At 40.4% G+C, this 16334-nt stretch overlaps 1 protein-coding gene across 1 annotated transcript; it reads left to right on the top strand.

Annotated features, from left to right (window-relative positions):
* Window positions 1-2980: 2980 nt before the first annotated feature.
* LOC134065841 (myosin-7-like) lies at window positions 2981-16042 on the top strand. Its single transcript, XM_062520934.1, has 37 exons — window positions 2981-3181; window positions 3448-3591; window positions 3738-3894; window positions 4099-4126; window positions 4211-4316; window positions 4604-4696; window positions 4785-4848; window positions 4940-5038; window positions 5160-5263; window positions 5358-5496; window positions 5584-5702; window positions 6077-6226; window positions 6325-6495; window positions 6606-6915; window positions 7001-7071; window positions 7214-7419; window positions 8551-8674; window positions 8814-8950; window positions 9620-9875; window positions 10043-10285; window positions 10376-10552; window positions 10642-10787; window positions 10913-11003; window positions 11107-11496; window positions 11613-11739; window positions 11852-11970; window positions 12052-12248; window positions 12351-12534; window positions 12932-13097; window positions 13183-13307; window positions 13451-13759; window positions 14566-14769; window positions 14866-15162; window positions 15272-15376; window positions 15473-15568; window positions 15678-15812; window positions 16015-16042. Exons 1-37 carry the CDS (start codon window positions 2981-2983, stop codon window positions 16033-16035), a joined length of 5811 nt encoding a protein of 1936 aa, XP_062376918.1. The 3' UTR covers window positions 16036-16042.
* The last annotated feature ends 292 nt before the right edge of the window (window positions 16043-16334 follow it).

Here is a 16334-nt window from a genome sequence, read left to right as displayed (position 1 = left end):
GTAAGCTGTTTCAAAGGTCAGTGGCCAGCTACCCTGTATAGTGTTAATGTTTTCAGTAGGACACAAGATGAGTTTCTTGTATGGTGGATTCAATTACATTTATTTCAGTTATCAGCAGTCTTTTAGGATTCAGACACAAGGATGATGATGGGTAGATTTGTAATTAAGCAATGACCAGCTTGTAGACCTAATGTCCTCAGTTGTATAATGGATGTTTTTATTTGTCATTTTGTTTGTTTGTCTTGTTGTCATGGGAACGCATGGCGACTACGGCACTCCGTTTCGGCACTGTCTTATGTACTGTATCAGTCTTGTGTGTGAAGCGCTTTGGGTTGCACTCGTGCACGTTAAAATGTGCTATACATATAAACATAACTAGTAACTATAACTAGTAACTAGTACTATATAAATAACTAGTCTCTTATTTAGAATTGTAATATATTACATTTGAACCCAGGCACAAAGCTTTTAAATATGTAGATCTGTAAACATGTAGTGTGTAAATCAGATCAAAATGGCCAAACCCAGGTCTTTATCTTCATCTTATTTTCAAATATAATATATACTAGGTATCTGTTTTCAGTTTTGCAATTGCCCAAAGTGTTTCAGTACCATTTGTATAACACACAGTAGCGGCAGTTGTGTGTGCACTCTGAGTCAAAAAGCAGCTGCTGTACAAATTCATGAGGGTGGGAAGGAACATTGACGAATGCTCCAAAGGCTATCTGCAGTTGATGGAGGAACCTGAGACTAAATTACGGGATTATCTTTGTCCTCAAAGAACAAAAAGACAGCTGTGGTTGTTGTTGCTAGACCAGTTTCCAAACATGCAGAAGTTTAGGAGAATAAGGCAAGATTCATGTTTGTTATTGGTCATCAAGAGATTATGACTTCCTATTCACAAATTAAATTTTGAGAGAGAAATCAAACATCAACAATGTCAGCATCCACTGTCCTTGGCTCAATACACAAAGGCAATAGTAATGTCCAAAGAAACAGTGAACAAATACAACATGCAGTTCACAATAACAAAACCACAAAAGAGAGATCTAGATGAATTTTAGCTTTCTAAAAATGCATAGACATAAAACAAATAAAAAAACAGACTTCACTGATAGGCTTCCAAAATGACTCTGTCTTTTATGTACTGAAAGGACAGCTGACCAGAGACAGCATGAATTATGTAGACAAGTGTACATGGATCAAAAGGTTGGATTTTCTACATGGCAGTGGAGAAGTCAAGGAGGACAGAGTAAGAGTCAAGGTCAGAGATGTATCTCACAATAGCAAACTCTAAATTAGGGACCAAGTTCAGGTGTTGATGATGCTGTGTCATTCTCACCAACAGTGCCCTCCTGTCTATATTCGCCTATTGTTTCTACATGCCATACATGCCTGTCATGTTTGCACCCTTTAGGCTGGTTTTCCTTTAATAAAACTTTGGTGTGGTGGGAGTCAGTGTCATGGTCTCATGTCCATATTGGGATGGACCACCCCACATAAAAAGGATGAATCAACAATGGTCTTGGCACTGGGGGCAGATACAGCAAAGACCAACCCAGAGGTAAGTAGTCAATCTGCTGCTACAGAGCAAACCAGACAAACAGATGAATAGAGAGAGAGAGAGAGAGAGAGAGAGAGAGAGAGAGAGAGAGATGGATGGATGATAGCAAGAATGATAGCTAAATGGCTGGACAGACATATGGAGACTTAGCAGAGACAGTCAGAGACAGATACATAGATCTGTTCAGTTAGCATTCAGTGAAGTACTGCAGCACTGCTGCTGCAATACTGTGTGATCTGATTGCTTATTGTCTATTCACTTACAGCAAGTGACATCAGTGTAACAGAACATCTGAGGCTTGACCCAAAGAAGGTGAGATTTACAGACTGAAAATATCACAAAACAATAGTCAAGTCATTTTTTTGCCCAACTAAGGACAGCAATAGTACTACAAGGAACAATAGCACTCACCTCAAAGAGTGCTTTGTGAACTTAATAATGTGGATCTTACCACAAACTGCACTTAGACATGTTGCAAAGATTGCCTTCAACAGACAATCACAAAGAAGTATAATATCACATCCAGAATGACATGACACACATACACATAACCCATGGGTTAGAAACTATCAAAAATTTAGCTGAACTTTAGCTGACCAGATTCAAAAATGTGTAACCCAGTCCTAGTCAAACATCTGTGAACAGCAGCAATCTAAGTATTACTTCAGAGACCTCCGCGGTGTGAAGGGTATGTACGGCTGAAGTATGTCTTCCAGGTAATTTGATCCTGTTCCATTTAGTGATTTATGAGAAAACAGTAGTGCTGTAAAGTGATGCGGTCAGTAACTTTTTGATGAGAACCCTAGCTAATGCCTTTCATATCACCTGAAGCTGTTTGATGGTTTCTTTAAGAAGGCCTGTGAAAGGTCCATAGTAGTAAATACATGTTTTCTAAACCATGGCTTGACATCAGACCTCTAAGTTTGGCAATGTTTCTGAGGTGGCGAAAAAACTGATTTACTGCTTTTATGGGTGTTACAATTTCAATCACTGTCAAGAAGAGTGGCAGAAGTATCTCTCCCATTTACAAAATATAATTATTATTGTTTCTTTGTTTTGAGACAATTTTGAGAAATCCAGTAGTTGATTTGGTCAGTGTATTGTCAAAGAGACCATGGTCTTAAGGCAAAAGGGCCAACTTCACCCATTTAATACTCCTGATCCACTTTATACATTTCAAGCCTCACTGTAACTTAAAACAACCCAACTCAGCAACATCCCCCCCCAGTATCTTAACAGTATTGGCAAAAGCATTTAAGGTCTGTCTGTCATATGCTGATTTTAGGATTTAAAACTGATTTTCTTTTGCCCATCCTGACTTGTTGATATAATCATGTTCTCCAATGTTCTCTCATGTTTCATCTGTGCAGGAATTCATTCATTCATGTTCATATAATTTACATTGCAGTCTTCACCATGGGTGATGCGTTGATGGCAGAGTTTGGGACTGCGGCCCCATTTCTGAGGAAGTCAGATATGGAGCGTCTGGAGGCCCAGACTCGCCCCTTTGACATTAAGAGGGCCTGCTTCGTGACAGACCCTGAGGTTGAATACGTGAAGGGAACGGTCCAAAGCAGAGACGGTGACAAAGTCACTGTTCTTACTGAGTTTGATAAGGTAATGCAAACCTATTTCATAGTTGTTACTTACTGACCTTGCTAAATCACTTGCATTCTTGTATATTTTTCCATTTAGCTATTATTTTTTATTTGAAAGCATACTTACTTGAAGTTTAATGTAGAAATGCAATTTTGCCAAGTTTTTTTTATACGTTTCTCGGACTAGATTTGTGTTGAGCTGCTTACATTTATAATAAAATATGTGAATCAGAGATGGAGGAGATAATTCTCCAAAGAGACTGATTTTTTCCCCCTATCACACAGACGGTCACTGTAAAAGATGTAGATTGCCACCAACAGAACCCGCCAAAGTTTGATAAAATTGAGGACATGGCGATGTTCACCTTCCTGCATGAGCCTGCTGTGCTGTTTAACCTCAAAGAGCGTTACGCAGCCTGGATGATCTACGTGAGTACAAACCTGAGACTCTGTCCCATAGTAGCAAAAAACAATTTCCAACTGTACCAGCATACTGTATATTTCTTTCTGTAGACTTATTCTGCTACCTCATTTGCTTACATTGGTCGTAATCAATTGTATGTTTATTTGTACAGACCTACTCTGGGTTGTTCTGTGTCACCGTCAATCCCTACAAGTGGTTGCCAGTGTATGACAAGGAAGTTGTGGCTGCTTACAGAGGCAAGAAAAGAACTGAAGCCCCTCCCCACATCTTCTCCATCTCTGACAATGCCTACCAGTACATGCTCACAGGTAAAGATCTTCTGTTAAACTTTACAGTGAGTTAACAGTTAAAGCAACCGTTTTGCAGTATATTGAAAATTGATGACAAGGGCTATAAATAACAATTATTATGTTCATCAACAATTCATCATGTTGCTTTAAAATGAATATCAGGAATTCATGAATATAACTGTATGTTCTTGGTTTTATATCAACATTTCATGCATTACACAGACAGAGAGAACCAGTCTGTCCTTATCACGTGAGTATAATCCAGTCTTTTTAACATTTCAAATTTCTTGTTAACTTTGTTGACGAGGGAGTGAACCTTTGTTTTTACCAACAGTGGAGAATCTGGTGCGGGAAAGACTGTGAACACCAAAAGAGTAATCCAGTACTTTGCTAGCATTGCAGCAACCACTGGAAAGAAGGACCCCTCTCAGGAGAAAAAGGTAACTCAATTCACACTGTGCTGATCATCACTTTCACTTGGGCTATGTCTCCAAGTAACCTAATTTAACCAAACTCACTCAACCTTTCATTTCATTTCAACTTTCTATCACAGCCAAATGTTTTTTTTTTTTTTTTTTTTTTTTTAATAATAAACACATTGAAAGGAGCAAAACCAGTGTCTCAGTTAAATGAAAATGTGTGGCGACCCTTGGTGGGTGGGGCCAGGCTAGTCTCCAAGACCTAGCATTAGAAAATTGAGTTGATATGTTGTGTTATATTTTCCCAGGGCACACTGGAAGATCAAATCATCCAGTGTAACCCTGCTCTGGAGGCTTTTGGTAACGCCAAGACCATCAGAAATGACAACTCCTCCCGATTCGTAAGCCTTGTTTTAATTTTCAACTCATGATCATCAGACTTCTACCCTATCACTGCCATGTTTAATTTTTATGTGTCACTCATGCTAGGGTAAATTCATCCGTATTCACTTCGGTGTGAGCGGCAAGCTGTCATCAGCGGATATTGAGACCTGTAAGTAAATTAAGCCCCACTTAATTAATTTGTTCATTTGTGGAGACCAAAACAATGGCTTGAAAGTTATAATTACTCTTATATCCCTCAGATCTGCTGGAGAAGTCCCGTGTCACTTTTCAGCTCAAGGCTGAGAGAGACTACCACATCTTCTACCAGATCCTGTCCCAAAGAAAACCAGAGCTGTTGGGTAAGAAATGCATGTATATCTCCAGGCATTTGAGTGCATGAAAGTCAAATAAGTGTTTACTTAATTGTTTCCTTAGCTCAATACATTAGCATTACTTGTCCTGTGGTCTTACTTTCTTCAGAGATGCTGTTGATCACCTCCAACCCCTTTGATTACGCGTTCATCTCCCAAGGAGAGACACAAGTAGCCTCTATTTGTGATGCTGATGAGCTGATGGCTACTGACGTGAGTAGGCCTGCTTTAACTTTCTTATATCCTCATTGAGGGTTATGTTGAGGGGTGTAATTAATTAGTGAAAGAAATATTTGATTTGTTACAGGATGCCTTTGATGTGTTGGGCTTTACTCAAGAGGAGAAGAACGGTATTTACAAGCTGACTGGTTCCATTATGCACTACGGTAACATGAAGTTCAAGCAGAAGCAGAGAGAGGAGCAGGCAGAGGCTGATGGCACTGAGGGTGTGTAGCAATTTCTGGATTTTGGATGTAACCCACATGCTATAGTTAAATATGGACAAAGGTGCAACTATGATATTTTCACTCCAGATACCGACAAAGTCGCTTACCTCATGGGCCTGAACTCTGCTGACCTCATCAAGGGTCTGTGTCACCCAAGGGTCAAAGTAGGAAACGAGTGGGTCACCAAGGGACAGAGTGTTCAGCAGGTAGTATTCCTACAGTATGATCATTCTAAGTACTATAAACATTGATAAGGTAGTTAGTAACTACACTAAGTCATTGATGTGTTATGTACACAATATACAGTGAGGACAGTGATTTGCAAGTTAAAAGAAACAAAACCATATGCACACCATATTAACTGCCCACGTGTTAACCTCATAGCTGAAGAGATTTTGCTAAATCAATGTATAAGCTGCGGCTAATAGTCGGGAAATTACGGTAGCTATTAAACAACAGACTATAATATTAAAAACCCATGCCTGTTTAACAACTTAAGTGTTTAATTTTATCATTAGTACAGCTGTCACACCTTATTCATTGGCATATTCCATGTTATTAATTTCTCCTTCCTCTTTAGGTGAACTACTCTATTGGAGCCCTGTCAAAGGCAGTGTATGAGAAGATGTTCAACTGGATGGTTGTCAAGATCAATCTGACCTTGGACACAAAACAGCCTCGCCAGCATTTCATTGGTGTGCTGGATATTGCTGGATTTGAGATCTTTGATGTGAGTCTTAAAGCTAAGACGATGACAATAATTCTAAGCAAAATATGTGACAAACGGGATATTTAAATAATATTAACAAAATCTCCATTGTCTTTCAGTTCAACACCTTTGAACAACTGTGTATCAACTTCACTAATGAGAAGCTGCAGCAGTTCTTCAACCACCACATGTTTGTGCTGGAGCAAGAGGAGTACAAGAAGGAGGGCATTGAGTGGGTGTTCATTGACTTTGGCATGGACTTGGCCGCTTGCATTGAGCTCATTGAGAAAGTAAGTGACACTTTACATCCTCACATTTTTCTTTGAGGCATAGATCACTATTATTTCTGTGGTTGTAAAATGTTTTGAATCATCATGCTGCAATATTCTTTCCTCCCTAGCCCATGGGTATCATGTCCATCCTTGAAGAGGAGTGCATGTTCCCCAAGGCCAGTGATGCAACATTCAAAGCTAAGCTTTATGACAACCACTTGGGCAAAAATGCCTGCTTCCAGAAGCCAAGGATTGTCAAGGGGAGACCAGAGGCCCATTTCTCCCTGGTTCACTATGCTGGCACTGTTGATTATAACATTGGCAACTGGCTGGTGAAGAACAAAGACCCTCTCAATGAGACCGTGGTCGGGCTCTTTCAGAAGTCAACTCTTAAGATGTTGTGTGCCCTCTTTGCCGGGTATGCCGGTGCTGACTCAGGTATTCTCTCAATCTTTTCCTGTGACAATAATGAATCAACATCATGTTCAAGTGAAAAGCTGAAGGAGATGTGATATTTTAATAGCCCCGGAGGGTGGTGGCGGCGGCAAGAAGAAGAAGGGTTCTTCTTTCCAGACTGTGTCTGCCCTTCATAGGGTAAGTGTGTTCGTTAATTTAACATACTGAATGCAAGACATTCATTCGCACCACTTTCTTTCAAATATACAAATGGCTCAATGGGCCATCCGCCAAAATGTCATCCTGATTTTCTTTTTGTATTTCAATGTCTGAATAACAGGAGAACCTGGCCAAGCTGATGACCAACTTAAGGTCAACTCACCCCCACTTTGTACGCTGCCTCATCCCCAACGAGACCAAGACTCCTGGGGCCATGGAGAATCCTCTGGTCATGCACCAGCTGCGCTGTAACGGTGTGCTGGAAGGCATCAGGATCTGCAGAAAGGGCTTCCCCAACAGGATCCAGTACGGAGACTTCAAACAGAGGTAGGGTCAGCTTTCTGGGGAGAATTTAGGCATTTTGTTGTTAGATGTCTTTGCATATTTAATTCAGGGCAAGAAACAGTGCTGTGTTTAGTTAGCTATCATGCTAATAGTGAGAATGGCTAGGGTAATGGGCATCTGCCTCCTGACACATTGAAGGACCCTAAATTGACATTCCTGGAAAGATGTTGACTGTTTAAAGTGGGAAGACAAAACTTAACACATCCATAACAAAGGCTAAAGTTATCGCAACGCATCTGCAAACTTTCAGGCTACTTTGAGAAACTGCATTTTCATTGTGTCACACATGGGACAATGTGTCTCCTTACTGTAGCACCCACAAACTGTTATTTTCACAGGAGGTCAGTCTCCCCTAAAATAATCTTTACACAACACTGTTTACAGAAAAGCCGGCTCCTCTGGGCACTGCCCTGAGCTAAATGAAGTCACATGATTTGATGTTGCCTTCTGATTGGTTTATGGAAGGTAGCGGCTTTTGCTGACAAAGGGAAGTGGCATTTAGAGGCTTCTGCCTACAAATCCACATTTCAAACCAGGAAGAGAGTGATATGTAGCAGGTCTTGAAGCTAAATGATTTGATTAAGGTGTACTATGTGTGGAGAGCATTCACTCACCATCGATAGGAGGTGGTGTTTAGCGGCTTTTGCATCTGTAGGCTACTGAATCACTATAGAATCACTGTGGAGTTATCGCAGTGCCTGTTTGCCTCTGTAAATATTAGGAAAGGGTATAAAACCCATATCTGTCACATGCTTCTGTCTTTCTTCCGAATGATGGTGGCGCTTCCAGCAGCAATTGTTGCACATAAGCTCTCTCCTTAATAGACACATGTCTATCCCTACAAAGATCATTTCTGTGCTGTTACATAGTAACAGTAATATAAAAGTGCACCCATTACTTGAGGATATAACCTGTACATATTTGTTTCTGTGTAAATAAGAAAATAGTGTGTCTCAATTGACTAGTAAGGACTTGACCGGAAGCAGCACCACTGTTTGGAAGAAAAACATGATAGATACCTCAATAAGGCACCGACATAATTTTCCTTTAAGGTACTGTAGGTGCCATGCCAAATTAGCTATTCAAAATTACAATCATACTTCTTGGTTTTAGATACCGTATCCTGAACCCCAATGCCATTCCTGAAGGCCAGTTCATTGACAACAAGAAGGCAGCAGAGAAACTGCTTGGCTCCTTGGATATTGACCATGAGCAGTACAGGCTTGGCCACACTAAGGTATTGAGGGTTTTAACTAAAATCTTGTATATTGGCACATAGATAGACTCTGGTATGTCATATGTTTTGGTAGATCAGGATTTCAGCTACAATTATATAGTAAAATATACTGTTAATTACCTGTTTTGACTCTTGTCAGGTGTTCTTCAAAGCTGGTCTCCTGGGTGTCCTGGAGGAAATGAGAGACGACCGTCTCGCTCTCATCATCACTGGTATTCAGTCTAGAAGCCGTGGACTTCTTGCCAGGATTGAGTTCCAGAAAATTTTAGAACGCAGGTGAGAATAACCTCTAAAAAGAATAACAAAGGGTAAAGAAAATCAGTGGTACTACTTGTACTCATCAGAGTTCTTCAATACCATACACTGATATAATTTCTTGGCAACACTGCATTAATAACCATATTTATTGTAGATTTACTTTTAATTGAAAATAACCTCTTATACATTAAGTTATATATTATATATTAAGTTCTTTTTTTCAATAACCACATGATATATACCAAAATCATGAATATTTTCAATATTTCCACATCATGGAAATAAAACATCTTTTGAAAATTGTTGAACATTACTACTAGACTACTAGAAGGTAAAAATACTTTCTACTCTTAAGAGGAAATCATCAGAGAAAGACTTTAACTTAACTGCTGATGATCCAGTGGTCAGTCTACAAGAGTATCACTGGTATTAGCTGCTCATACTTGTACCCACTAGAGTTCTTCAACACCATATACAGATACTATTTCTTGGCAACATTGCATTATAAAAACATATGTTCTATATTTATTTTTGATTGAAATGAACCACTTATACATTAAGGTCATATTTATATTACTTTATTGTACATTAGGTTATTTATTTTAATAATCAGAACACATCATGGAAATAAAACCTCACTTGAAATTTGAAAGAGAAAGACCGATATAAGCATTAATTACATTATAGGGACTCACTACTGGTGATCCAGTGGAACGTCCGTGCATTCATGGGGGTCAAGAATTGGCCCTGGATGAAGATGTACTTCAAGATCAAGCCCCTCCTGAAATCTGCTGAGTCTGAGAAAGAGATGGCAAACATGAAGGAAGAATTCCTGAAGCTGAAGGAGGCCTATGCTAAATCTGAGGCTCGTAGAAAAGAGCTGGAAGAGAAAATGGTTTCTGTTCTCCAAGAGAAGAATGACCTGCAACTTCAAGTCCAGACTGTGAGTATACTCTACAATTTAACCAGTGACTATTTATTAGTCAGTAAAGGATGCACTTATCTTAATTTAACTGATATTCAAAAGCATGTGCAAATGTGTCATATGCTATATATCTACTAACATTTGTAGCTTAAATCTATCAATCTACAATCTATTCATCATCATAGGAACAAGACGGTCTTTGTGATGCTGAAGAGCGATGTGAAGGTCTTATCAAGAGCAAGATTCAGCTTGAGGCCAAAGCCAAGGAGCTGACAGAGAGACTGGAAGATGAAGAAGAGATGAATTCAGAGCTGACTGCAAAGAAGAGGAAGTTGGAGGATGAGTGCTCTGAGCTCAAGAAGGATATTGATGACCTGGAGCTCACACTAGCTAAAGTGGAAAAGGAAAAACATGCCACTGAGAATAAGGTCAGCACAACTGAAAATATTTCCAAGGAAAATGCAATGAAAGTAGTCAAGTCAAGTAATCAAGTAATCATTTGACAACTTTACTTTTAGGTTAAAAACCTGACAGAGGAGATGGCAGCTCTTGATGAAATAATTGCCAAGCTGACCAAGGAAAAGAAAGCACTGCAGGAGGCTCACCAGCAAACACTGGATGACCTTCAGAGCGAGGAGGACAAAGTCAACACTCTGACTAAGGCCAAAACCAAGCTGGAACAGCAAGTTGATGATGTAGGTACTAAAAACAGGAATCTATGTCTCAATGCATAAATTGAAGACACCTTTCCTTCTTTTTCACAATTCCTTTTTTATCCTAATAGCTTGAAGGGTCCCTGGAACAAGAAAAGAAACTTAGGATGGATCTTGAGAGAGCTAAGAGGAAGCTTGAGGGTGACTTAAAGTTGACCCAGGAAAGTCTTATGGACATGGAGAATGACAAACAGCAGCTTGAAGAGCGGATGAAGAAGTGTGTACAAATCAAACACTGTCTACATGTATAATTAATAATAATTAGAAAACATCAGCATCAATCATACCAGACAATATACAGTATATTCCGCTGATATTTTTCATTGACCTGTTTTAACACAGAAAAGACTTTGAGATCAGTCAACTAAATAGCAAGATTGAAGATGAACAAGCTATGGCTGCCCAGCTCCAGAAGAAATTGAAGGAGCTGCAGGTAAATAAAAACTATTAAGATACTGTATAAAACAACATATTGTGGAAGCATACTGTATGTACTGTATATTTCTCACAACAAGTTACTATTTTACTCTCCCTAGGCTCGCATTGAGGAGCTGGAGGAAGAGCTGGAGGCTGAGAGAGCTGCCCGAGCCAAAGTGGAGAAGCAGCGGGCAGACCTGGCCAGAGAGCTGGAGGAGATCAGTGAGAGGCTGGAGGAGGCTGGAGGTGCCACTGCTGCCCAGATTGAGATGAACAAGAAGAGGGAGGCTGAGTTCCAGAAGCTGCGCAGAGATCTTGAAGAGTCCACTCTGCAGCATGAGGCCACTGCTTCCACACTGAGGAAGAAGCATGCAGACAGTGTAGCTGACCTCGGTGAGCAGATTGACAACCTTCAGAGAGTGAAACAAAAGCTTGAGAAGGAGAAGAGCGAGCTCCGTCTGGAGTTGGACGATGTTGCCTCCAACATGGAACAGGTCTCCAAGGCCAAGGTTTGTACAAAATTACTACAGAAAGAACTTCTACAGTATCACTGAAATATCTACAGTATGACAACAGTTTTCAAGAAAATAGTACATGAGAACAATGTTCTATATTATTTTGTCAGACAAATTTGGAGAAGATGTGCAGAACACTGGAGGACCAGATGAGTGAATACAGAACAAAGGCTGAGGAAGGGCAGCGTTCCATCAATGACTTCACCATGCAGAGAGCCAAGCTTCAAACTGAAAATGGTAAGTCAAAAGGGCAAATCAACTCATTCATTTGATACATGTACTGTAACAAGAGGGGAAAAAAGATGAAAAGAAAAAAAATAATTGAAAAATGTATATTCTGTTCATCAAGGTGAGCTCGCAAGACAGCTAGAAGAGAAAGACTCGCTTGTTTCCCAACTGACACGAGGCAAACAGTCCTACACACAGCAGGTTGAGGATCTCAAGAGGCAACTTGAGGAGGAAGTGAAGGTATTGATATCTGACTTGCAGAAAATCGTTACTCTACAGCTATGACATATCTTAAAGACTTGTATCTGATCCTATCCACAGGCTAAGAATGCATTAGCCCATGCAGTGCAGTCTTCTCGCCATGATGCTGACCTCCTGAGAGAGCAGTTTGAGGAAGAGCAGGAGGCCAAGGCTGAGCTGCAGCGCAGTCTCTCCAAGGCCAACTCTGAGGTGGCTCAGTGGAGAACCAAGTACGAGACTGATGCCATCCAGAGGACTGAGGAGCTGGAAGATGCCAAGTAAGGCCCCCTGAACTGGCTGTGTATAAATTATCACCATGAAATCAATGTTTAGACATGGCATGTACATGTGTCACTCACTTTCAATTTATTTTTCCTCAGGAAAAAGCTGGCTCAACGTCTGCAAGATGCAGAGGAAGCTGTGGAGGCTGTCAATGCCAAATGCTCCTCCCTGGAGAAAACTAAGCATAGACTGCAGAATGAGATTGAAGATCTCATGGTAGATGTGGAGCGATCCAATGCTGCTGCTGCTGCTCTAGACAAGAGACAAAGAAACTTTGATAAGGTAAGCAAACAGCCCACTGGTCAAAACACCATTGCCAATGTTTCGTCACATGATTTTCAGATTAAAGGAGCATTCACACCAAATACGATAACCATAACGATAACAATAACCATAACGATAAAACCGTCCATACTGGCCGACGATAAGACAATTCTCTCCTCGTGTTAATGAATGTGATGGCTAGAATATTTTGGGTTCTGATTGGCTGTTAGTTTTTTATCATTCTCAAAATCGCTCTGAAAGTGATCAGCAACGATATCGTTCTTCATGTCGTTATCGTTATAGTTTATGTGTGAACGTTGACATTTATATTAACCAGAGCGATATTTTTTTCATAGTTATCATGATCGTTATCGATCTTGGTGTGAACGGGCCTTAACACTTGTCGCCTCAACAGGTCTTGGCTGAGTGGAAGCAGAAGTATGAGGAGTCCCAGACTGAGCTGGAGAGCGCTCAGAAAGAAACCAGATCTCTTGGCACTGAGCTCTTCAAACTCAAGAACTCTTATGAGGAATCTTTGGATCACCTTGAGACCATGAAGAGAGAGAACAAGAATCTCCAAGGTCTGTTTGATCCTTCATTAAGAGAAAACATATGTAATTGTCAAAGTGACATCACACAAGTAACTAATCTTCATCTGCTTTCCAGAGGAAATTTCTGATCTCACTGAGCAACTTGGTGAGACTGGAAAGAGCATTCATGAGCTTGAGAAGGCCAGGAAGACACTTGAGCAAGAGAAGGCAGAGATCCAGACTGCTCTAGAGGAAGCTGAGGTACTGTACATTCATACAAATCTAAATAAACCGAAAACTAGTTTCCCTCATTCCAAGGCATCATAGGACGCTTGTTTTATTTATTTATTTATTTTACAGAAATATATAATTAAGTAGACTATCATGTTCCTATATCTCCACAGGGTACCCTTGAACATGAGGAGGGCAAGATCCTCAGAGCTCAGCTGGAGTTCAATCAGGTCAAAGCTGACATTGAGCGCAAACTTACTGAGAAGGATGAGGAGATGGAGCAGGCCAAGAGGAACCAGCAGAGAGTGGTGGATACCCTGCAGAGCTCACTGGAGTCTGAGACTCGCAGCAGGAATGAGGCTCTTAGAGTGAAGAAGAAGATGGAGGGAGACCTAAATGAGATGGAGATCCAGCTCAGCCAGGCCAACAGGCAGGCAGCTGAGGCCCAGAAGCAGCTCAAGGGTCTCCATGGACATATGAAGGTAAAACAATGCAGCCTACAGAGCTCCATAATCCCATTGACAGTAAAGAGATCACTAAATGCATAGTTGTTATGAGTGCATTCCTAGCTATTTTACACGGCTCTTCAAAGTACTGCAGAAAGTTCCATTCACATGAGTGGACCTTCCCAACGTTCAGAAATTTCTTAAATCCATATAATTACCGCTGCAAAATACTGTATATAATGACTGCTGTCAAGGGCAGAAGGCTTTGTGCTTTTGATTCACATCTTTCATATCCTTCCGCAAGAGGTCCATTCGCTTATTGCAATGCAATTTCACTGAAAGTCAGCTAGTAAGATGTTGCCATGTAACACCTGAAACTGTCAAGTTCTATCTGTGTGGCAAACTATTTTTTTTGTTGGCAGAAGTCAAGAAACAGTAGCCAAGCCATTTCTAAATGCATAATGTGTTTAGTTTCTTTTCTCGTTTTGACAGGGCGAACAGAACCCCGACGTACAGCGGAGGGGTTTTGGTTCCACCTGAAGGGACAATACGTTATCACTTACATATTAAAATATTTCCCTCATGTATTTTTTCATCTTCTCTATTTACTTACCGATAGTTGTGCATGTAGTCAAAGGCATCTTAAAATAATCCATGTTAAACTATATTCCATATCCATCTTGTCTGAAAAGTGTAACTTTGCTTTTATTTCTGCAGTTGGTTAACTATCTTTTTGAATAGCTATCTGAATACAATCAAAGAAGAATTAACTGCAAGAAGGTTAGGCTGTATATTAGCAATCTGGACAATACATGTTTACATTTTTAATGTTTACATTGCAGGATGCGCAACTGCAGCTGGATGACGCTCTACGTAGTAATGATGATCTCAAAGAGAACACTGCTATTGTGGAGAGACGCAGCAATCTTCTGCAGGCTGAATTGGATGAGCTCAGGTCCCTGGTGGAGCAGACTGAGAGAGGCCGGAAACTGGCTGAACAGGAGCTGCTGGACGTCAGTGAGAGGGTGCAGCTGCTGCACTCTCAGGTAAACCCTTAGCATTGTGGTATCAACATTTTTTCATAAACCAGATTTTTACAATGTGACACAGATCACTGAACATTTATGTCTTGCTACACATAGAACACCAGCCTGCTGAACCAGAAGAAGAAGCTGGAGGGTGATACATCCCAGTTGTCGAATGAAGTAGAGGAGGCTGTGCAGGAGTGCAGGAATGCAGAGGAAAAGGCCAAGAAGGCCATCACTGATGCTGCCATGATGGCAGAGGAGCTGAAGAAGGAGCAGGACACCAGTGCTCACCTGGAGCGCATGAAGAAGAACATGGAGCAGACCATCAAGGACCTGCAGCACCGTCTGGATGAAGCTGAACAAATCGCCATGAAGGGTGGCAAGAAGCAGATCCAGAAACTGGAGACCAGGGTAAATGCTGTGTTTTTGCTAAACAGCTTTTTCTAATAATCAGTGCTTAACTACATTTAATTACAGATAGATATATGCAAAAACATTTGCTATATTTGTCTACATTTAGGTGAGAGAGCTGGAAAGTGAGGTGGAAAGTGAGCAACGGAAGGCCGGTGATTCTGTCAAAGGAATCCGTAAATATGAGCGCCGCATCAAGGAGCTCACCTATCAGGTATATTAAATTATACCATACCAAAAATACTTTTTATAATATATAATGCTAAATGTTAACACAAAATCCACCCACCTCTCCCCATCTGTACTGTAGACTGAGGAGGACAAAAAGAATTTGCATCGTCTTCAGGATCTGGTGGACAAACTGCAGCTGAAGGTCAAGTCCTACAAGAGAACATCAGAGGAGGCTGTAAGTGGACATTTTCTTCTTCTTAGTTTTTCTTTCATCAAAGTATTTTAATGTATTAACTGCTGAACATTCAAATAAACAATAAATTAAATTTGTGTGCACATTTCAGGAAGAGCAGGCCAATAGCAATCTGGGCAAGTTCCGCAAGCTGCAGCATGAGCTGGATGAGGCTGAGGAGAGAGCTGACATAGCTGAATCTCAGGTCAACAAAATGAGATCCAAGAGCCGTGATACAGGTGGCAAGGTGAGAGCAACAGTTGCCACTGTATTGAACACAAACATATCAATATCACTGTTATGACCAGTACAGATATTTATATAATATATTGCACCAGTGAAATGCTGGTAAAACGTGAAAGTGGCTGGTAGATTAATAGTAGTTAATTTTGACCCTTATCGATTATATTTATCCACATGGTTGACTATATCTTTTTTCTGTATCACAGAAAGGACACGATGAAGAGTGAAGTTCCCATGATGGACGTGTCTGAAAAGTTCTTGTTTGCTGTGAAAAGTTCTTGTTTAGTTTTCAGTATGGTATGCATTCAAATACAACCACTTAAAAAGTGTTTCTGTTGTTTGTATATTCATGATATACTTGCATGTAATATTCATTAAGGACCCCACCTACTGTATACACTCACAACAGGCCTACACAGAACAAAGGAAAAAACTAAACTAAGGGCTTTCTTCTTTTTTGATGATGCTATGAAGATACATTTAATTAAACTGACAGTCATGCCTGATGGTACCAAGTATTTGATAT

The sequence above is a fragment of the Sardina pilchardus genome, chromosome 19 (genome assembly GCF_963854185.1).
Source record: "Sardina pilchardus chromosome 19, fSarPil1.1, whole genome shotgun sequence".
Taxonomy (NCBI): domain Eukaryota; kingdom Metazoa; phylum Chordata; class Actinopteri; order Clupeiformes; family Clupeidae; genus Sardina; species Sardina pilchardus.
The sequence above is the reverse complement of the archived record's forward strand: the minus strand, read 5'-3'. Positions and strand labels throughout refer to the sequence as shown.